Here is a 22,786-nt window from a genome sequence, read left to right as displayed (position 1 = left end):
CTTTCGTAGGTAGATCGTAGGTAGAACGTAGGTCATTGTTCTCTCCTACGATGTATTGTTTGTAGCCTACGATGTATTGTTTGTAGCCTACGATGTATTGTTCTCTCCTACGATGTATTGTTCGTAGCCTACGATGTATTGTTCTCTCCTACCTACGATGTATTGTTCGTAGCCTACGATGTATTGTTATGAAATCTAGGCTACGCCTCGATCGTAGGGTGGTTCGTAGAAGCATGGACAATGCAAACAAACAATGTATTGTTTGCTAATTAAAATCCTACCTAAAGATAGTAGGTCAATTTTTGTAGCCGCCCTACGCATCGGTTATCCTAATTTGGACGGAAATCCGCCGACGAAACGACATCGGGCCGGTGGACCTCAGCTCACGTAGAGAGAGTCGAGGCTAGGCCTAGCCTGTTTCGGCGGCCTACACTATAAATTATTTATTCCTAGAATCCTACCTTGTTGGGTTAGCGAATTATAAAAACGACACCTACGCTAGGACACCAACAAAATATATGCAAAATAAATATATATTCCATATTAAGATTTAACATACATAAATAGGCCTAGGCCTTTTTTAAAATGATTACGACATGTATAAAGAAAAAGGCCGACCAGAATTTGGAGGGGAAAAAACATGTGAGCTGAGCACAGTAGAGAGAGTATTATGTTTCATGTCATGTGACACAAAATCCAGGTACACGATCTTAATTACTGTTTTATCGTCGTCAGACGGTAGCCACCCTCTCGTCGAGCTCGTACTGAGTAAAAAAAACATGTGAGAGATTGCGGTAAGCAGAGAGTATCGCGTTTCATGCCATGTGACCAAAAAAAACCTAGGTCTGTATTAATTACGGTCTTCTGTCGGCAGTCTTTTTGAGCGACCGATTGAACGTCCTGATGCTATATTTAGAATGAATTGTTTACGATCTTTTTTTCTCGGCATCGTTTCTGGATGGGACGTTCGCTATATTATGTTTATTATATTAGTTGGCCTGTTCGTTGCGGTTCACCTGTGTTGGATCGTGTCTCTCTCTACGTTATACATCGTGGGAAATTTATATTTATATTCGCCGTTGAGTAGGTAAACACGCACGAAGGAAAATATTACGATTTAAAAATATTATTTATTTTTTATTAATTTACAACTTTGTCCTCCGCCAATTAAATTTAACACATTAATTTCACACCTTACTTCACTAAGAACATCGTAGGGTTGTTTATTTAGGTTACGAACTCCCTACGAAGTTCAGAACGTAGCTCATTGAAAGTTGTTTATTGAGGTTACGAAGTCAAACAATGGAACCTACGAAGCCAACAACGTAGCCTACGTTCTATCTACGAAGCTACTTCGTAGGTAAAGTTGCAGTATTTTCTTTCTGTACTGTAGATCACCCCCACTATAAATTGGGACAGTCCACAATGTTTTTTTAAAGGGCTTCAAAGTTCAATGTTAGTTATTGTGTGTACCAACATAAGAATAATCCAATCGCCATTAAAACACCTCATTTGCTTTACAATCGAGACAATGCAATTTGACAACAGGAAAAGATTCTTGCAATATTTTTTACTTCAATCAATAAATAAAAATTTTTAATAGTATTAAAAACATGGTGTGTATCTCCAAAATATAATGGAGAATGAGACTTGAAACTGACTATTATTACAATGGTTCAACTCAGTTCTGCGATTTCTTGCAGCAGCATAATATGTGATTAGATCCTATAAAAAGGGAAGCATCTGTTTACATTTACAGTTTCAGCTGAATTCATAAATATTAGGCAAGCTATTCCCTGTAGTAAATAATCCTAATACTACTGTATGTATAGATTCAGTAATTCTATTCTCTGTGAAATACCATACATTTTAATGTGAATGTTTGATTTGTAAATTAAAATATTCTAGGCATACCAAGAGAAAGAGTTTAAGAGCATAGCATTGTAATAACATTCCTAGCTTAGAATAGAAGGAAGTTTAGGTATTTCAGTCCTTTCTATCCAATTAGTTAAGACTGAGCATACATATGGCTTCTTTCCTCATTATAATTTACATAATGTGCAATTTATGGGACAAATCTCTTGTTGCTAGTATAATGATGCAAAATAGCCTCGGTATTGTTTTTGTAAATCTTGGACGGAGTGTTACAATATTACATGGTCAAGCAGTGGAGCTGTAGCTTAGTGGTTAACATGCTTGCCTTTCAATCCCATCCCAAGGTCCAGGGTTCAATCCTGACCTAGTAACAGTAGTGCCAGGGTTGTAACTTTCAACTCCACACTCCTCACATGAGACTTAGTTTATAAGCATGATAAATTGTAAAATAGTTTATCCACCCTGTAATTGGCAAGTTGCTCGCTGTTGGATGCTACACCTAGTTTAAGAATTAGAAGAATAAGAAGTGATATTTAGTAACCCTAACACCATAGTATCATCGTTGTACTACTGTAGCATTCATCCTTGGTTTTCCCCAGGTTTTTCCCACCTGGTTGATAGACAGACATTGATAAGTTTGTTTGTAACCTTTTTGTATCATCATGGACAATGTGGCTAATTTTACATGAACGGTCTTGTTCATTATAAGATCTGTTTATACTAGTTGATAATGCATGACTAGAGTAGGTATTTTATTTAAGTCTTTCGGAAGTGGTATGTTATACACCATTGGTGATCCATGCCTGTAGTCTTGAATTGAATAGATTTATATTATATTGATTTTTTTTTTAGCTGTTTAATTAATTAATTAGAAAGGCTTAGGATAATTTTTTGTTATTAGTAAAATTTGTTGAATATATATATATATTTCAATCAATTCAATCAATCAATTATAATATTTTATATGAATACTAATTATAGTACTAAATGATACTTTCTTGAATAAATTAAACATTTGAATTAAGCTATGTTGGATCCAATTTCTGTGTGTCGTAATTTATGAAAATCAATATGGAGAAACATAGGCATTCTTATTGTTGCTGTGGAATTGGGGATGTACTATAAAAAGTATTATACAATATACAGTATAACTATAATACAAAATCAATTTTACTGTATGTGGATTCGATGAGATGTTTAATGTGAAACCACATTAAGGTTATTAGTGGATCCTGTTATTAATCCTGTCCAATTCCTTTCCACATGAGACGGAAGTATGAGATGTTGATGGAGTTTTTTTTAACACTGATTTTGTTATATGTTGTCTATGCATTGCATGTCATTACTGTACTGCTCTAATAAGATAGGAATAACATGGTTGTTTTTAATATGCTGGGTATATACCTGATCCAAGGTGAATTTTGACCCCATAAATGCAGACCTGTAACCATTTCATGTGTGTGGTTGATTTATCACACCAAATATCATCAATAGTAACTGAAGGAGTACTAACTGATGGGATATTCTCACTACACTAAAGCTCTGTCTACACATCAAACTTTATGTCACAATTATGTGCCCAAATATGGTAGTGATATACCCAAATATTGTAGTGATGACATCATGTCCATATATGGGCACATCACATTTTTTTGTCACATGATAGTGTGGAAAAGCTAAAGCTAATGTGTTCATAGAATTCCACTTTTATGAAAATAAGATTGTTGTAATTAAAATGATTACACCCCATACTTTCTGACTGTACTACGTAAGCATTGTATATTTAAGTAATAAATCTATAATAAAATTTAAAAATAGCAAAAAACACAATAGAAATACAAGTTGAATCATTTAGATTTTGCATTTGATTTCTATTTTGAAAATCTTTCACTGATATAGAATATTATGGGAATTGTTTTTGGGTTTTTTGGTCAAAACAAGCACATTGAATTCAACACTGATAATCAATAAAGAAGCTTATTGTGAAATGGTAACAAACAGTCGAAACAAAGAAAGTTAGTTCCTTATTTGGAAAAAATTTTATCATAATGTGTTGCATTGTTCATTAATAGTTCCAGGCACATTTAAAGAGCCAGGCAGATTTGTTTTCTTTAAAAGAAAACAGTTGTTTTTCATTTCATGTAACATTCATCATTTATTTTCAAAATTATACAAAATAAAACAAGTTGATCAAAACGTGAAATAGTTTAATACTGAAGTGGAGTTGTGGTTATGATGCTTGGCTGCCACTCCAAGGGTCCTGGGTTGAAGTCCCGTCACATGTCAGGATTTTTTCTAAGGACAAAATTATAATTCCACTCCCAAAGACTTGTAATAAGACTTTGTTTATGTAGAGCATCTTGTGTATATGTTTGTCTTGTGAACCACCTCTCTCTGAGGGTCCCTAACGGTCAGCAATTGCTCACCCTCATTAAATAATGGTAAAAAAAAAAAATTACATGGAAGGATGCCTCTATAGGACAAAATGCCACTTAAGCTAAAGCCACCAGTGAAACCATTAGTAATAAAGATTGTTGTATTTTCTAAATTTGAATACAGTTTGTTACGAACACCTCATTTAATATTACATTTCAAGAATCTTTGGCTGATTAGAGAAATATAGAGACTGCTTATAACAACACCACCATGTGTGTGTGTGTGTATTGTACAGTAACTCATCTTACTATATAATTATTAGTAGATCAATAAAGAGCCTATACATATCATTATCTAGCTCGTTGTCCTGATCCATATCAAACTGCAAGATGTTTGTTAGTTTTTCAGTTTCTCTCTGGTCTAGTACGGCACTCGCACTCGCATGATCAAGTTCCATAATTATGACATCATTTCATCATGTTCCAAAAATAAGTGATATTTCAAGCTATACTTACTGTATTAGCTTGAATTAATGATTTGCTCCACTGTCCTCGTGTGATTGCACTTGCTACATTTTGTTTTTGTTTTTTTTTTCCATTAAATTATTGAGGAAAAACATAATGCATTATAATTTTGTATGAACATTTATTGAAGATTTATTTTTAGACTATCAACATATTTTTTAGAGATTTTTTTTAGTAGTAGACTAGATGGGATGTATTGTCAACTGTAAATGAATCTGTTGTTTCTTGCAAATAGTGTTCAGGCCTCCAATTTTTTGTTGTGTAGGCAAATTATTGCTACTAATTTGTTCAATATTGAATATCGAAACGTGAAGGTTTTTGACCTTTAACAAGATCGCCTAAATATTTAGTGTTTAAACTTTACAATACTTGGTATTGTATATTCTGGAACAGCCGCTACAGTACATGATCTCTGTGCTTATCTTTACTCTTATTAAAAATGGGAGCGCTATTGTATTGTCTACAAGAATGTGTTGTTTTTCGCAGGCCTCTGCTAATAGCCTGCAAAATTTCATGTGGTAGTATTCTGTTTATTAAATGTAATTATTTGTTTTATTTGCAGCTGTTTCATTAGCACCACAAGGCCCAACACTTGAGAAAGGCATGACTGAAGATATAGTAATACTTTGTACTTACTCAGGAGGTGACGACCTGCGGCCTCAATGGAGAGATCCACAAAATAACGTGGTTCCATTAGCTGGCACAGGTACAGCATATTGACATCATAAACTAAACTTGATAACTACACTCTAATCCTTAGGATCCAAATAGACACATTTGTAGTACTATACTGTACTATAGGCCTACAGTTGAAAAAAAATGTTTTAAGGTCAGTCTCCACTGTCAAATTTGACAAAAAATGTGATGTGTCCATGGACATGATGACATAACACTACCATATTTGGGCATGTAAGTTATCACTACCATATTTGAGCTTATTACTGCCTTATTTGGGCACATCACACTGTTTTTGTCAAACTAGTTTGATAGTTTAGAACAATTCTCTCTAAACCCTCTAAGACACTTGGAACAGTGTTCGTCAATATTTCTCAAATTAAATGTATACAGCCACAATTTTCTTTTATTTTGAAGACTAGAAATAGGAAACCCACAAAAGATGTGTAGTAATAATCTAGTAATTAAAGTTGATTTTAGCGTTACATCTCAATTTTAAGTTGTTGGAAAACATTTATAATTCTAAATTCAATTGTGAATACATTTATTACAGGAGTATCTGGTGGTGTCGCCGTAACACACCCCACAACAACTATAACAAAGTTGGAAATTACAAACCCACAGGAGAGCCACGAAGGACAGTATACTTGTTTCACAACTGATGGAGAACAGAAATCTATCAACTTGGTTTTATACCGTAAGACATCACCCATTTGTTTACAAATATTGCAATTAAGCTGCACTGTTTTGAATCAGTGGCGGATCCACTGGGAAGGGTGCAGGGCCTAAAAATGAGGAAATAAGGGCCGAGCTTAATTTGATGTCCTATCTTTTAAAAGTACAATTTGCAAAATTTAAAGATGTATTGTCCCCCAAAAACATGAAAAATTAAGATTAATTAAATCAGACTTTGAATAGGTTATTTTGTAGTTTAATAAAGTGAATCACTTACGTAGAAAAAAAAAAAAACGGAAAAAAATAATGTTTTCACTTATAAAATAACATGATAAATGGTTAAATTCAACCAAAAATCCATTGGCTGGCATCCAATTTGACAATGTTTTGCTTTAAAATCCAATTTTTGGTCGAATTCAATCACTAGGGACCACATTGGAATTAAGTTGTTTTACTTTAAACGACTTTATGTGTTTTCCCGTGCATTGTCAGACTTCATTAATCCTGCCATTTTTATTTGCTTTTTTGATGTATTTTAATATTTAAGGTGATTATATATATTATTGATGTATTTTTAATGTTATATATTGAGATGCCAAATAAATGAAAGACAGAAAGAAACTAATATGTGACATTAAAATGGCATATTCAACAAAAAAAAATTATTTTTTAGGGGGTCAATACATCTTTAAGGGGGAGGGTGCATCCCTTGAATCCTTGAAATTTGGTGGAAAGAGGGAGTGTCCAATACATACGTGTGCGACGATTGAAAACAAATCTTCCCATGGCGATGAATCGATGTTAGTGGTTGCTAGTAGTACTGTAGCTTTTCTAGTTGTAGAGCAGAAAGCACCGTTTAATATAAAAAATTGTATACAGATATTTAAAGATGTATTGTCACCTAAAACCATGAAAGATTTATTAAAAATCAGACTTTTGAATAGGTTATTTTGTAGTTTTAGTAAAATCACATTATTTTTCGATAACATTTTTTGTCAAAGTAGATAACTATTATGCAACGTTAAAATATCTAGCAACAAATTTGTGTTAAGAATTTTTTTTTTTACAGATTCAATACATCTTTAAATATAAGACCAGATGAAAACATTTTTCAAAGATTTACAATATTTTAATATTATTTTATTTTCTAAAATTAATAGCACCACTGGAGTTAGAAGCTGATTCTCCACAATCATTTGAGATCTACAGAAATGCAAGGGTACTGTGTAAAGTTAATTCCAAGGCTAATGTTCTTTATGAATGGAAATTTGGTGAACTAGCAATTGCTGGAACTAGTAAGTGTTTCAGTCTGTAATATTTTAAAGCTCTGTCTACACTATCAAACTTTTTGTGACAAATAAATCGTATATGGACATGATGATGTCATATCACTTCCATATTTTGTGCACATCACACTTTTTTTGTCAAACTACTTTGATAGTGTAGACAGAGCTTAAGGCTTTCAACAAGCCTAAAACAAGTCCATTTTGACAATTCTATCCTGATTAAAATATCTTTTAAGGCTTGTTATCCAGCATAAAACATTTGAATCCCAATCCAAAATGTTTCTTTTTACATATTCTACCCGGATTAAAAACTTTTGAGGCCTTTAACCTAGCCCAAAACTCACCTAAAACCCCACATATTCTGTGAATGCTTATCCAGCATAAAACCTCTTAACATACTTTGAAAGACCTAGATGATATAGAACCATCTAATGTGCCACATATTTATACTTTTAGATGCAAAATATAACATCGAGCATAAGGAGTACCTGGAGATAGTGAATATAAGTAGTCAAGATGATGGAACGTACGAATGTTCAGCTACAGAGACAACAGGCCTTGTTGCTAGTGATAGTATAGATATAAGAGTAGAAGTTCTTGGTTAGTATAACTGTATAAGCCCACAAACTTATATTATATATTATATAGTTTCAGTGATCTCTCCAGGCCTTTTTGCATCACGGTCCCATTCAGTAGTACTAATTCTAAATGGCATGTGATACATAATTAACCAATTGAATAGCAAGGATTTGACATCTTTTAAAGTGCTTACAACTAGCCTTCACAATTGTCGTTTCTGCTCAATTTAGGCCTACCCCTTGATGGTGCAATGTGCATGTAATCCTATACAGAAAAGTAGCGTTTTGGATTCTTGGAGGGCTAGTCACATGATGCCATTTCAGCCAATCGCATTATAGGCTATGTAATATTATACAGATATTGCCTGCTTAGAGGTGAATTATAACCAATTACGTTCACGTATTTACATAGCCTATGATAATTCTGAATTATTATATTTTCTTCAACAGTTCCTCCGAAAATTACGCTAGGCCCAGAAGATTTCAATGGTACAGAAGGCAAAAACGCAGAATTCAAATGCATTGCAACTGGCAATCCTCCTCCAGTCTTACGCTGGACCACTAGTGGCAACCAAGTAATCGAAAGTACAGATCGTTTTACTATCGAAGACAGTGGAGAGAAGCTAATTATTAATGATTTAAGAAAGGCTGACGAAGGATCGTACATTTGCACTGCAACAGTTGAGAAACTGACGATAACTGCACAACGCGTTGCCACCCTACGTGTGTTTATTCCACCTGTCGTTCAGGAGGGCATAGAAAAGAGTGCTCTGGAGAATAGTCGAGAAACATTGTCTTGTAATACAGTTAGTGGAGATAAATCAGAGCTGACATGGAGAAGGTTTGGAGAGGATATGCCAGTCGGGGTTCAGGTACACTTGCCCGTTTCACTTATTTTTAAAAAATGCCAGAAAATTAAGAAAAAACATTAAGATTAAATTATTGTTATTAGAAAATGTCTTGTATTTAGTAGCCAGGATTGCTTTCTTAAAACTATACTTAAAAAGCCTTATATTGACAATGTTTGGAAATTGATTGTTTGAGGGGAAAAAATCCTTGCATTTGAAAAGAAATGGACCTTAGGCATGGTTAGCCAAAGATTCATAACCTTCGATTATAAGCTTATCAGTATTTAAAACCTCTGGGACATGTTAATTGAACATAATCATTCATTATTATTATTTATTCTTTATACTGGGTAGCCTCTTCAGTCTAAGACTGTTCTCCCAGAGGACCCAGTGTATGTATGAGTTTGACAGTGGCTGTGTGTGAACTAGTACACCGGGGTAACCCCCTACTCGTCTCGAAAGATATACTAGGTTCTTTAAAGTGCACATGAGCTAGATGTGTACACTGGACCTACGGTTTATAGTCTTTATCCGAGAAGACTTGTTACACTAGCAGAACCATTGAGCGAGTGAGCCTCGAACCCTTGCCGATGTTATGGCTACGTATTACAGTTGCACTGTCTTAACCGCGCGGCCACTCAACTCGCTCAGAGGATATATAAAAAAAGTATAATAATGTTAGACTCATTCTTATTGTTAATGATAAATTGTTAATTTACTAAACAAATTTGTTTGTATTTAGCCAACTGCTGCAGATATAGAAGTGCAGTCACTGCAAGACGGATCGCGCTTGGATCTTATTTTCTCTAGTGTAAAGCGCAGTTACAACGGATCGTATGAATGCTTTGCCAAAAACGCTGGAGGCGAAGCAAGTGCCATTTCCAACCTCACGGTTAACTGTAAGTATTAGGAACTTTAGATTTATTAAGAAAATTATATGTATTATTTGTGGAAATTGATAAACAAACAACAAACTTTTCGATTTGAGTGAACATGCATCATTTGAAAGCAGCCGATTCTTGGTACTGTATCTATTGCTGAAGTATCTAGGAATATTTGCTAATACAACATCACATGTGTTTCACATGTATCTAGCAGTAACCTTTAACTTAAACTCTGTCTACACTATCAAACTAGTTTGACAAAAAAATGTCATGTGTCCAAATATGGTAGTTGTATATTAAATATGGTAGTTATATGACTTCATTGTGTCCATATATGGGCACATCACATTTTAAATATTTCTATAATACTTAGGAAGTAGATAGTGTGTGGAGATACAACACTGGAAATCTGGTGTTTGTTCCATAATTTGGTATACTTATTTATCGTCAATTTTTAAAAATAGAAGTATTTATTTCACCAATATAAATCTTGAATTATTTAACAATAATTTAACATTATTTTTATTTCTGCCACATATTGATTTTTGTAGTAAATATAATGATTTGTACATTTCAGTTCCTCCAGTGATTGACAAGAAGAGACAAGATCAGCAGGGAGCGTATACGGGGTGGATTGGAAACGAGATGACGTTGACATGCTATTGGCTAGCAAACCCACCAGCCCAATATTATTGGGTAATTAAACGTAATACCCAGGTGACCAATTTAACGGATATCTCTGATCCCGTTTTTACCGTTTTCAGTACAGCGGATGGTGCCAGCAGCGTCTCTGTAAGTTACTTCTAACTTTCATCCGGCAATTTAAAGTTGATTTATCTCATTCGTATTACTAAATCTTGTATACCGTAAATCTTCTAATAGTAGGTATTTCAGTAACCCCGAACTGTTCAAATATTTGTGTAATGAAACCGGCCGCGGAGTTAATATCTTCACGAATGGCTAATTTCCAGTCGAAAGGTGTAGCAAGTAGTCTTTATTATAGACCATTGCTAAATTGCGGTCTAACCTGCAAACGGTCTTTAAAATTAAAGCCTACACGAAGGAGTCTTCTTTGCTTATACGTATTATTGAAAGACAACCAATTTAACGAGTTTTAAGTATTAAATCAAATGATAACGGTGATTTTATTCTTACATAGGCCTAGAATAGATTTTCTCGCGTATAAATGTACGTACTGTTATGATTGTGAATTGGACAAGCGTGACCAACATTACCTTATTTAGTGTTCTACGCTTAAAGTAAGCCCTTGATTTGTTACTGTACGCGCTCAATTTGTTACATTATGCGGTCTTATCTAAGACTGTTTTATAGCAATGGTCTAACAGGGGTGGCTTTAGTAAGACTGTCTATCTGATAACGCCGGCTTTAATCGGGGAGTTAAGACCATCAGTCCCCTGTCTATTGTTACTTATCAATGAGGAGTAATTATGTTGATTATAAAGTTTGTGGTACACAACGTATATTAATTAGAGAGTTTACAAAACACGACGGGAGCTCAGACAACGAGTGATTGACAGTGATAGCCACGCCCACTGGCAACACTGCGCCTGCGTAAGTAATTTCACCAGTTGTCGTCTGGTAGAAGACAACTGCAAAATTGCTGTTTTGCAGTTCACAGTGCACGAATAAAAAACACAAACAATGACTTCTCAATTAGCTGCCCAAAGTATGTATATTTGGTTAGGCCTACAAATAAATAATTAATTTAATTAAATTTTTGTTTTTAATTATCAAATTACACTACTTTTATTAGTAATGAACTTATTGACGTAAATTCAATTGAATTTAGACCTACTATCAGCTATTTGCTTTCATAAAATATAGGCTTTACTAGATTAGGCTTTACTTAGGCCCTACTAATGATTGGTTGGTGGTGACTTACCTGAAAAACATGTTGCATTCGTCGTCATTGTACGATGCAAGATTAAAATTATTGTAATCTTTGTACTGTACATTTATGCATTTATTAAAATCATACAAAAGTAAATACTCCTCAGGGTCAATTATATCATCGTAAAGTGCGATATTTAATGCATTTTGTACGAACGCCATGATGATTGTTTACAAACATATCAAGCCGAGCGTGACGCGACGTCGTCGTCCCATCGCGTATCGTAAACGAACTTTTTAAAGTGGACGACAACCAGCTTTTCACGCATCAGCGCGCACTGGTAATCCGTCGTCGTCCCTCTCCGTCGTGTTTCGTAAACTCTCTATTAACGTAATTAATTAACATCTCCATTCTCACTTCTGACGATGACCAACATATTAATTTTTCCACGAAAGCCTTCAAACAATATAATCTTACTCTTTTGTCTTTCAGTTCACTCCAGGGAAATCAGAAGATTTTTCAGTGTACACATGTTATGCATATAATGTAATAGATGTAGTTGAACAAGTTGCACAGCACAATATAGACTTCAGATCTGCAGGTAAGAAGATTTGTTTTTATGTTAAGCTCTGTCTACACTATCAAACTAGTTTGACAAAAAAAGTGTGATGTGCCCCAATATGGTAGTAATATGCTTAAATATGGTAGTGATATGTTTAAATATGGTAGTGATATGTTTAAATATGGTAGTGATATGTTTAAATATGGTAGTGATATGTTTAAATATGGTAGTGATATGTTTAAATATGGTAGTGATATGTTTAAATATGGTAGTGATATGTTTAAATATGGTAGTGATATGTTTAAATATGGTAGTGATATGTTTAAATATGGTAGTGATATCCACATAAGCTAATACTAATACAGTGTAAATCTATGTTTTGTCTTATGGCATATGATAAAGGCATCGCATGTAATACAGATTATACATATTGTACAGTACTGAAATTTAGGGGGAAAGGTACGAGGGAAATGGCGAAACACAAACCTCCAGAAAAATATTTTCCGGAAGTCGTAATACGTTTTTGGTTAAATTTAACTGTTTATTTTGTCGTTTTAATAAGCAAAATCATATTTTTTAATTTCTTTGTCAGAAGTGAATGACTTGATGCAAACTACAAAAATTGTATTGATATTTTAAATGTTGTTTGAATTGTAGGTGCTCCAGATGCGCCTAACGTTGAAGTTGACACGAACAGACCTACTTCGATCACACTACGAATAGAAGAGCCTGAATATACGGGTGGACTTGACATAATCTCATACAATATCACCTGGAAGTTTGAAAGCAGGGGTGAGGAGGTGGTTAAATATGAAGTGTTTGATTACAGTAAGTCTATTGCTTAAATAAATGCTGTTTGGTTCCCACTTGGGCAATGACGTAGGCACAACACATGTTAATTCCAGTTAGTTGCAACAAGCGACAGTTCGGTTGATTCATATAAGTGCGTACCGAGCTTAAAGGGTTATTTCATTTCCCATTAAGTTTATCACAAATAGCGTGTGCGACACATGGTGGGAAGGGCTTGGGAGAAAACGTCATGACGCGTACATACGTTATTTGTTGTTTGTACGTACGCGTCGTGACGTTTGCTCCCAAACTCTCCCATCATGCATTGTGCAATGACGTTCCTCACAAAATTAAGCTATTTGCAATAAACCTTATTATTCAATAACATTGATATAGTATGGTCTCCAACGTTTGTGTGTTTTATTTTTCTTTTATCGTTACTTTATCAGAAAATGAAGATGATGAAGATTTTGAAAGGTATGTAATCGAAGGACTCGACTCTGAAAAACCATACAAAATCCAAGTAGCTGCTAAGAATGAATACATCTTAGGAGAACAAAGTGAAGAAGTAATTGGCAGAACACTATCTAGTAGTAAGTACCATAAATATTTCAATCCATGCCATGTCTACACTATCAATGTGCCTAAATATGGTAGTGATACAGTACAGAAAGAAATTACTGCTTCGTATCTACGCGTAGGCTTTCGTAGGTAGAACGTAGGTAGAACGTAGGTCATTGTTCTCTCCTACGATGTATTGTTTGTAGCCTACGATGTATTGTTTGTAGCCTACGATGTATTGTTCTCTCCTACGATGTATTGTTCGTAGCCTACGATGTATTGTTCTCTCCTACCTACAATGTATTGTTCGTAGCCTACGATGTATTTTTATGAAATCTAGGCTACGCCTCGATCGTAGGGTGGTTCGTAGAAGCATGGACAATGCAAACAAACAATGTATTGTTTGCTAATTAAATCCTACCTAAAGATAGTAGGTCAATTTTTGTAGCCGCCCTACGCATCGGTTATCCTAATTTGGACGGAAATCCGCCGACGAAACGACATCGGGCCGGTGGACCTCAGCTCACGTAGAGAGAGTCGAGGCTAGGCCTAGCCTGTTTCGGCGGCCTACACTATAAATTATTTATTCCTACCTTGTTGGGTTAGCGAATTATAAAAACAACGACACCTACGCTAGGAAACCAACAAAATATATGCAAAATAAATATATATTCCATATTAAGATTTAACATACATAAATAGGCCTTTTTTAAAATGATTACGACATGTATAAAGAAAAAGGCCCGACCAGAATTTGGAGGTGAAAAAACATGTGAGCTGAGCACAGTAGAGAGAGTATTATGTTTCATGTCATGTGACACAAAATCCAGGTACACAATCTTAATTACTGTTTTATCGTCGTCAGACGGTAGTCACCCTCTCGTCGAGCTCGTACTGAGTAAAAAAAAACATGTGAGAGATTGCGGTAAGCAGAGAGTATCGCGTTTCATGCCATGTGACCAAAAAAAAACTAGGTCTGTATTAATTACGGTCTTCTGTCGGCAGTCTTTTTGAGCGACCGATTGAACGTCCTGATGCTATATTTAGAATGAATTGTTTACGATCTTTTTTTCTCGGCATCGTTTCTGGATGGGACGTTCGCTATATTATGTTTATTATAATTAGTTGGCCTGTTCGTTGCGGTTCACCTGTGTTGGATCGTGTCTCTCTCGTTATACATCGTGGGAAATTTATATTTATATTCGCCGTTGAGTAGGTAAACACGCACGAAGGAAAATATTACGATTAAAAAATATTATTTATTTTTTATTAATTTACAACTTTGTCCTCCGCCAATTAAATTTAACACATTAATTTCACACCTTACTTCACTAAGAACATCGTAGGGTTGTTTATTTAGGTTACGAACTCCCTACGAAGTTCAGAACGTAGCTCATTGAAAGTTGTTTATTGAGGTTACGAAGCCAAACAATGGAACCTACGAAGCCAACAACGTAGCCTACGTTCTATCTACGAAGCTACTTCGTAGGTAAAGTTGCAGTATTTTCTTTCTGTACTGTATGTCCAAACATGGTACTGATATGCCCAAACATGGGAGTGATATGCCCAAACATGGTAGTGATATGCCCAAACATGGTAGTGATATGCCCAAACATGGTAGTGATATGCCCAAACATGGTAGTGATATGACATCATCATACCCGTATATGGGCACATCAAATTTTTGTCACAAAGTTTGATAGTGCGGACAGAGGCTAAAACAGCACCATATATATATATCAACAATAACCTGACTTGCAGCCTACTGGCCTGAATTGCGCACCGGGTGTGGATGACACATACCACAACTTTCTACTCCTCTTTGTGTCGAGTGCTGCCACCAAACGGCACCCATTGTCTACAGGGACAGGGGCTGAATTGACCCGTACACCGGGTTAACCCCGAAAGATTTACTGGGTTCTTTAAAGTGAACCCAAGCCAGATGTGTGCACTGAACCTCCAGTTTTAAATCTTTGTCCGAGAAGACCAGATTGTCTAGAACTTGTGCCGATTGTAAAGTTATGGTTTGCGGCGCCCCCGTCTTAACCGCTCGGCCACTCGACATGGCATGAATACTAGTTTATGGCAACTCATTTTCTCCTCCTTTTTTTTGTGTAAAAATAGGGCCACCATACGCCCCTAAAATTACCAGTCCACAAACATCTGAATCGGAAACCGAGTATACACTTGAATGGGAAGAACCAGCTGACAATGGTGGTGCTGAGATTGAAGCTTACTATATCCAATATTGGGAATATGATGTAAGTATAACTTTGTTCCTCGCAAGATGAAATAATTTTGGATTTTTAAAATTCCAATTTAAAGTGTTTTTAAAATTGCATATTCAACAAATTATTTGTTCAGCACGGCAACATGTCTTAAAGTGACGATTTATCGTTCTATCTAAGTTCAATTATGATATTTAACGATTGTGTTGGGATTCCTTTACAGCCTAATCGACCAAATGAGGTTATCGAAAACGGTGACAAAAGTTCGGTTCAGAAGGTAGATAAAGAATACAGGAAACACATAATTGCAGAACTTGAGAAAGCTACGGATTATAAAGTGGAAATATGGGCCAGTAGCACTCTTGGAGACGGGAACAGGGACATTATTGCGTTTAAAACAGCAGGAAAGAAGAATTTACCAACGGGTAAGTTTTTATTTTAGTGTCCGATATCTGTTTTATCATTGAGTACTGATTGCTTGAAAAATTTCAGAATTATTAAAAACATGATGATGATGGAAAATAAGGAAAATGTATGCCATTTGATTCCAATTAAATATTAAATAACATTACTAAAATTTTAAATATTAGAATTTTTTCACCATTTTAGTGCTTGAATTTAATAAAATAACAATTTTAATTATTAATATAAAATATGAAATTTAATTGACGTATTAAATGACAAGTGCCATCAAATTTTAAATTTTATTTTTTTACACCAAAAAACACAATGCAAATCTATGTATTTAAATTCAACTAAAAATTGCTAATCAAAATTTTTCAATGAGGATGCTGCCTGGTGGTACGATGTAATGTAGATAATATATACTATACGTTAATATCAGAATAACCGCAATTCATGCTGCCTGGTGTACGATGTAATGTAGATAATATATACTATACGTTAATATCAGAATAACCGCAATTTATGCTGCCTGTTGTACGATGTAATGTAGATAATATATACTATACGTTAATATCAGAATAACCACAATTCATGCTGCCTGGTGTACGATGTAATGTAGATAATATATACTATACGTTAATATCAGAATAACCGCAATTCATCGTAAATAAACAACAAAAACAACATGGTTAATTACTTCAATGCTGAATGTATGGTACAAGTCAGAAAATATATATAAGAATGTAAAGCAAAAACATTAATGTTAAAAACTTACGTTTTCCTTAATTTTAAAAGCCCATCCATACTATTTCAGAGACCCGCCATGTTTCATTTAGAAAGCCACATTAACATTCATTCATTTTTACATGCCTGCTGGGCATAATGTATAGTTGCATACGTGACTGGTTCGAGTGCATCAGGTAATATTACCATGTATTCACCTCCTTGCAATATAGGTTCTAAGATGAGTGACCTATATTATTTCAAATGTTTGGGTGGCTTCAATGCATGTGGCTTTTGGCCTTAATGGAAGTCTCCCTGGTCCTTTTGTGTATTTTTAGCTTGGTATTTTTTTTCTTTATGGATCAAATAAACTGATTTGTGACTTGTGTGTGTGTGTGTGACCTGTGAACAAAACACCCTAAGGGATACACCATTGTAATGTTTTAACAATTATTACAATAACTAAATTTTTCTCCTACCGTTTTGAAACCAGCTGGGGAATTCAGCACCTCAACATCAACAACAAAACAAAATTCTACCCCATCACCGTTGCAGAGACAGACAACGCCAGCATCTGATGATGGTGATACCACAGGTTTTTCTTTCTCAGATTATTTGGGCCTAACATGCAGAATGAAATTATTCTCCATTCTAATGTTATGATATTGATAACCATACTAATTTTTTTTTTTTTTTAAGATTCTGCATAAATTAAATCATATCATTATCATTCATTCATTTTCAGTTGATTTTTAAATATGTGTTTTGTACAATTTGCACCCATACTTTTTTTTGTTTTTTTCATTCAATTTCATTTTTTTTTTCCGTGGCCTATGCTGCTGGGTTATACCAATTTCATGTAAGTAACGTGTTACACATAATCAATCAGCCTATGTATTAATACTATAGATATTATTCTGGTTTCTGGTTGGTTTTTTCCTTCTAATGTAACTCTCGTCCCACTTGCCATTAATAATTTATAATAATAACAATTATAGCATAAGTGATAATAATAACATTTTTAAAGCGCTGTTTATTGATGTCTCGCAGTGCTAAAAGTCTAAATTATTAAAATAGGTTAGATTTTAGAAGTGAGTGAAAATGTGCTGAAAATCCATTCTGGTGGAGGCAGATAATTTTGAAACTGTGATTGTACCACCTAACACAACAACCAAATCTAGATCTAAAAATAGAATAGAATTGTTGGAGCGGTTGGGGAGTCTGATTTTGTTCTTTTAAAATGTTATCAAATGAAGGTGAATTTGTAATCTATACAATCGTCGAGGAACCATAAACAAAATCTGGCAATTGTACCAATGCTTATTTAGTTATTATTTTTTTTTTCATTTTTTCCTGCTGATAATATACCAATAATCACATTTTATGTAAGTAATGTGTTGCACAACACACCACCTCACGATGTATTAATAATTAGATGTTTTCTTTGTGATTGGTTTCTTTCTAATTCTGGTCTTAGTACATAGCATTATACTGTAAAACCTCAAAAAGAAGCCCCCCCCCCCCCCTCTACAAAAGAAGCCCATCTCGAAATGAAGCCCCCCAAGATAGTAATAGTATGGAAATTATTGTATTTGATGGTGAATCATAGGACTGTTTTTTTGTTTTTTAATTGGTATATTAAACATAATTTCATGGTTGAAAAAATATCTCACATTATTGTAGTAGAAATTCACATAATTTATAGCATTCATTTCGAAAAAAAGCCCCCTCTACAGTTTCCAAAAGTACTCTCGAAAAAGAAGCCCATCTTGAAAAGAAGCCCATCTCGAAAAGAAGCCCATCCAAGAGCACTAAAAAAAGAAGAAGCCCATGGGCTTCTTTTCGAGGTTTTACGGTATTACTGTATGTTGTTATCTATATGTGTAGTGTATACATTATTACATAGTATTGTTGTACAATATTAGATTATCGTACTTGTATTTAGCACAGAGGTAACTTTAATTGGAAGTTCTTATGGTCCCACAATGGCGAATAATACTAATAATTAATACTAAATCAACTTCTATTGCTATTTTTAAAAAAGAACTTAAAACGCATCTTTTTAACATCCAATATATTAGCGCCTTTGATTTTTACTTCGGTTTAGTTGATTCTTGCGCTATACAAATACCTAAATTATTATTATTATTATTATTATTATTATTATTAATATTATTATAATTCCAGACTTCATAAAAACCGGACCTAACCCAAGCGTGTCAAAATACCCTTTTCACATCACCTAGCTGTATTCCAGAGTTTACACATACCCGAAGCGTCAACACTCATGTTTTTGTTTGGCGTGTGTAACCTCGGGAGTTTTGCTCTAGAATGCTTTTTGAGTTTTTTCCCCCCACTAATAAATTCACAAATTAAACTGTTGGCTTATCATATAATCTTTTGATTTATGTGCACAATATATACAAGCATGTGTAGAAGTGCTTTTTGAAAATGTTGATTTACATCTTCCTTTCCTAATCTCCTTTTTAGCTCCCTATCAATATTAATTAAATTGTTATAAATAATTATATCACACTCTGTCCAAAATTGCGAACAGCTGTATAATTTTGTTTGTATGTAAGAACAAGTAAACAGAATTATTTTTTCTTCAATACATACGATATAATGTATAAAAAGATGTTGGGAGACAGCATACAAAGTTTACTGGTTCTTAAGTAGTGTTTTAATTTTGAACTTTGAGCATTAGTAATTTATTGAGAACTGTTTTTCAATTTGCAGTTAAACCGGCAGAATCTGTAGGTTTAGAAAAGGGAACCATCATTGGCATCGTAATTGCGGCGTTCTTAATCGTATTAATTGTTGTCGACATCTCGTGTTGTATTGTAAACGACTGCGGAATGACCATGTGTCTATGCGTGCATTGCTGTGGACGACAGGCACCAGGAACGAAAGCAACTGAAGTGGAACTTGGCGAGTAAGTAGACAGAACTTGTATTGAATGCACATTACATAGGATCCTCAGCCACTATGTCTGGTCCCACATTACATAGGATCCTTGGCCACTATGGTCCTACATTACATAGGATCCTCAGCCACTATGTCTGGTCCTACATTACATAGGATTCTTGGCCACTATGGTCCTACATTACATAGGATCCTCAGCCACTATGTCTGGTCCCACATTACATAAGATCCTCGGCCACTATGTCTGGTCCTACATTACATAGGATCCTCAGCCACTATGTCTGGTCCCACATTACATAGGATCCTCTGTCACTATGTCTGGTCCCACATTACATAGGATCCTCTGTCACTATGTCTGGTCCCACATTACATAGGATCCTCTGCCACTATGTCTGGTCCCACATTACATAGGATCCTCTGCCACTATGTCTGGTCCCACATTACATAGGATCCTCTGTCACTATGTCTGGTCCCACATTACATAGGATCCTCTGTCACTATGTCTGGTCCCACATTACATAGGATCCTCTGTCACTATGTCTGGTCCCACATTACATAGGACCATTACATAGGATCCTTGGCCACTATGGTGGTTGTAGTATTTAACTTTAGCAGTGATCAGCAGCATGGTTCCTTTTGCATAGTATGACTGTTGACATATCTTGGTAGTTGGTAACCAATTCTGTCTGCCACGTCTACATTGCTTTTACAGGATTCACTGTGCTATTTGAGTTTTCTTGACGTCCAGCAGTGGCGTGTAAACAGCATTGTTTTTATATAATAATAATGATTTATATATATTATAACTTAGGTGACAAAGTGTTTCACATCAGAATTAACTAATCAAAAGACTTGCATTATAGTCTACAGTCTAAATTTGACATTTTTTTTCTGCCTTTAACAGATACATCTAAAGGGCATGGGTCTTTCAGGGTGCCCCTAAGTAGGGCATTCATGGGTCTTTTAGGTTGCCCCTACAGTATGTAGGCCATTAGTAGCCCTTTTAGCGTGCCCCTATGTAGGGCATTCATGGGTCATTTAGGTTGCCCCTACAGTATGTAGGCCATTAGTAGCCCTTTTAGCGTTCCCCTATGTAGGGCATTCATGGGTCTTTTAGGTTGCGCCTACAGTATGTAGGCCATTAGTAGCCCTTTTAGCATGCCCCTATGTAGGGCATTCATGGGTCTTTTAGGTTGCCCCTACAGTGTGTAGGCCATTAGTAGCCCTTTTAGCGTGCCCCTATGTAGGGCATTCATGGGTCATTTAGGTTGCCCCTACAATATGTAGGCCATTAGTAGCCCTTTCAGCATGCCCCTATGTAGGGCTCATTCATATGTTCATTGAAATTGTCTATAGTTAGTAGTACATTATGCAACACATTTTGCAATCCATTTGTTTCCTTGTAATGACCTACTAGAACTAATCACAAAGTTGTTTGCATCCCTTTCATTAGATTGTAAGATTATCCAATGTTATGATTCACCTATGTTGTTGCTTAGTACTTACTTAAGAGAGATCTAGCGTTTTAATGAATGTCTTAAACCATTTTTAACCATATATTCATTCTTCTTATTAGTGTATTTAGTTTATAATGTATTATTATAATGTAATGATAGGTGACGAGATGACTGACTATTATATTAACCTCTATGTGGTTGCCTGGTTTTAATTAAGGAATTTTAATTATTATTATTTATATAACTGACTCTCTTAATAAATTAAATCCAAGTAGATTTCCAGTTTCATACTGATGTTAGTAGTAGAGTATCGTGTCATTCATGTTGTTTTTTTAGAGATATTATGTGTATTAAGTATTATTTAATTAGTGCTTTTTACATTTTTTGTTCAGAGCTTGGAGACGCCCTGTATTTTGCGCTATTTAAATTGAACATTATTATTACTGTATATTTATTTTACACTACCTGCTTTTTAATGTACACTTGTTATTGGCAATTAATTGTTTACTCTAATAACTATGGTAGTTATTTTGAATGTTCTTGTGCAAGACATTAAATTGTGGCTTACATAGATTTTTTTAAGTTTACTGTAGTTCCACTGAATGCTCATGCTTTTTGGTTAATTTAGTTTTTTTTTTCGAAAGTTTGCATTTATATAATGATACTTCTGCAGGGAAAAAGAAAATGGTACTGGTAAAAAGACTCTCGTAGATGAGACTAATAGTCCTGGAAAATCCACCAATCAACAGGCTAATAGTTGTGATGTCACAGTCAATGGGTGTGTCTTTTGAGCAACCAAACCCTGCTAGTTATACAATTAGTTTGATGCTTGCAGTTAAGAGAAAGCTATATTAATTAGTAATACTAATTCTAGGTTACCTGCATGTTTATGAAAGAATCAATTTTGGCAAAATATAGCATGTAAAATCCAATCAAAAATATACTAGCATGGATGATTTATACTAACCGTATGGTAGTTCGCTGACTTTTTCATGGTTTGGTTTGCATGGCATTTTTGATAGAAAATGCTATCTCCCGATAAAACCTGCAATGCTTTCCTGCTATTTTCCGTGATCTTTAGTGTCCAGTTAAAGGTGCAATTTGCTAAATATCATAATAGAGCATAAAGTTACAATCTAGATACTAACTATAGTCCCTTTTGGTTAAATAAAGAGGGATGAAAAATGTGTTAGTGACGCATTTCCCACAATGCACACACTAGAGGATACCGTGCTTTAGAAAGCCCAATGCTTGATATTTTTAAATAGCTCTTTTATGTTATACTACGCATGGTATAGCCACACCTTATGAAGTCTACTGATATTATAGATAAGACATCTGTCTAGTATTTTGATTGTTAGTTTTAGCAAAGAATATATATCACAAGAATGAGTATTCCGCGATTTTTGCATGAGAAATTTGTAACAGAGAGCTCCAGAGAGTGATGCCCGCCCTCATAAGGGCGGATGTATACATACTAAATAAGACTTGATTTAATAGATATTATACATGTCACATTAAATAGAATTATGATAATATATTTTGCAATTGTAAACTATTTTA

At 34.7% G+C, this 22,786-nt stretch overlaps 1 protein-coding gene across 12 annotated transcripts in view; it reads left to right on the top strand.

Moving 5' to 3' along the window:
* Positions 1–22,786, top strand: part of LOC140056023 (neural cell adhesion molecule 1-like) — a 55,517-nt gene that overhangs the window by 20,811 nt on the left and 11,920 nt on the right. For 4 of the 12 annotated variants that reach the window (XR_011846713.1, XM_072101238.1, XM_072101239.1 and 1 more), the window contains exons 2-16: positions 5,338–5,481; positions 6,004–6,147; positions 7,286–7,420; positions 7,868–8,011; positions 8,440–8,861; positions 9,580–9,736; positions 10,299–10,513; positions 12,066–12,174; positions 12,793–12,963; positions 13,374–13,517; positions 15,610–15,746; positions 15,937–16,138; positions 17,335–17,436; positions 19,581–19,776; positions 21,897–22,001. Coding sequence is in view for 11 of the 12 variants with exons in the window: in XM_072101238.1 (XP_071957339.1) it covers positions 5,338–5,481; positions 6,004–6,147; positions 7,286–7,420; positions 7,868–8,011; positions 8,440–8,861; positions 9,580–9,736; positions 10,299–10,513; positions 12,066–12,174; positions 12,793–12,963; positions 13,374–13,517; positions 15,610–15,746; positions 15,937–16,138; positions 17,335–17,436; positions 19,581–19,776; positions 21,897–22,001 (2,527 nt within the window). In the remaining variant the exon portion in view is untranslated. Of the gene's footprint in view, positions 1–5,337; positions 5,482–6,003; positions 6,148–7,285; positions 7,421–7,867; positions 8,012–8,439; positions 8,862–9,579; positions 9,737–10,298; positions 10,514–12,065; positions 12,175–12,792; positions 12,964–13,373; positions 13,518–15,609; positions 15,747–15,936; positions 16,139–17,008; positions 17,039–17,334; positions 17,437–19,580; positions 19,777–21,896; positions 22,002–22,786 lie in introns of all 12 variants that reach the window. The other 8 variants (XM_072101241.1, XM_072101240.1, XM_072101235.1 and 5 more) reach the window with 5 other exon arrangements.

This window comes from Antedon mediterranea, chromosome 8 (genome assembly GCF_964355755.1).
Source record: "Antedon mediterranea chromosome 8, ecAntMedi1.1, whole genome shotgun sequence".
Classification (NCBI taxonomy): Eukaryota; Metazoa; Echinodermata; class Crinoidea; order Comatulida; family Antedonidae; genus Antedon; species Antedon mediterranea.
Note: the sequence above shows the minus strand (reverse complement) of the source record. Positions and strands in the feature narration are given on the sequence as shown.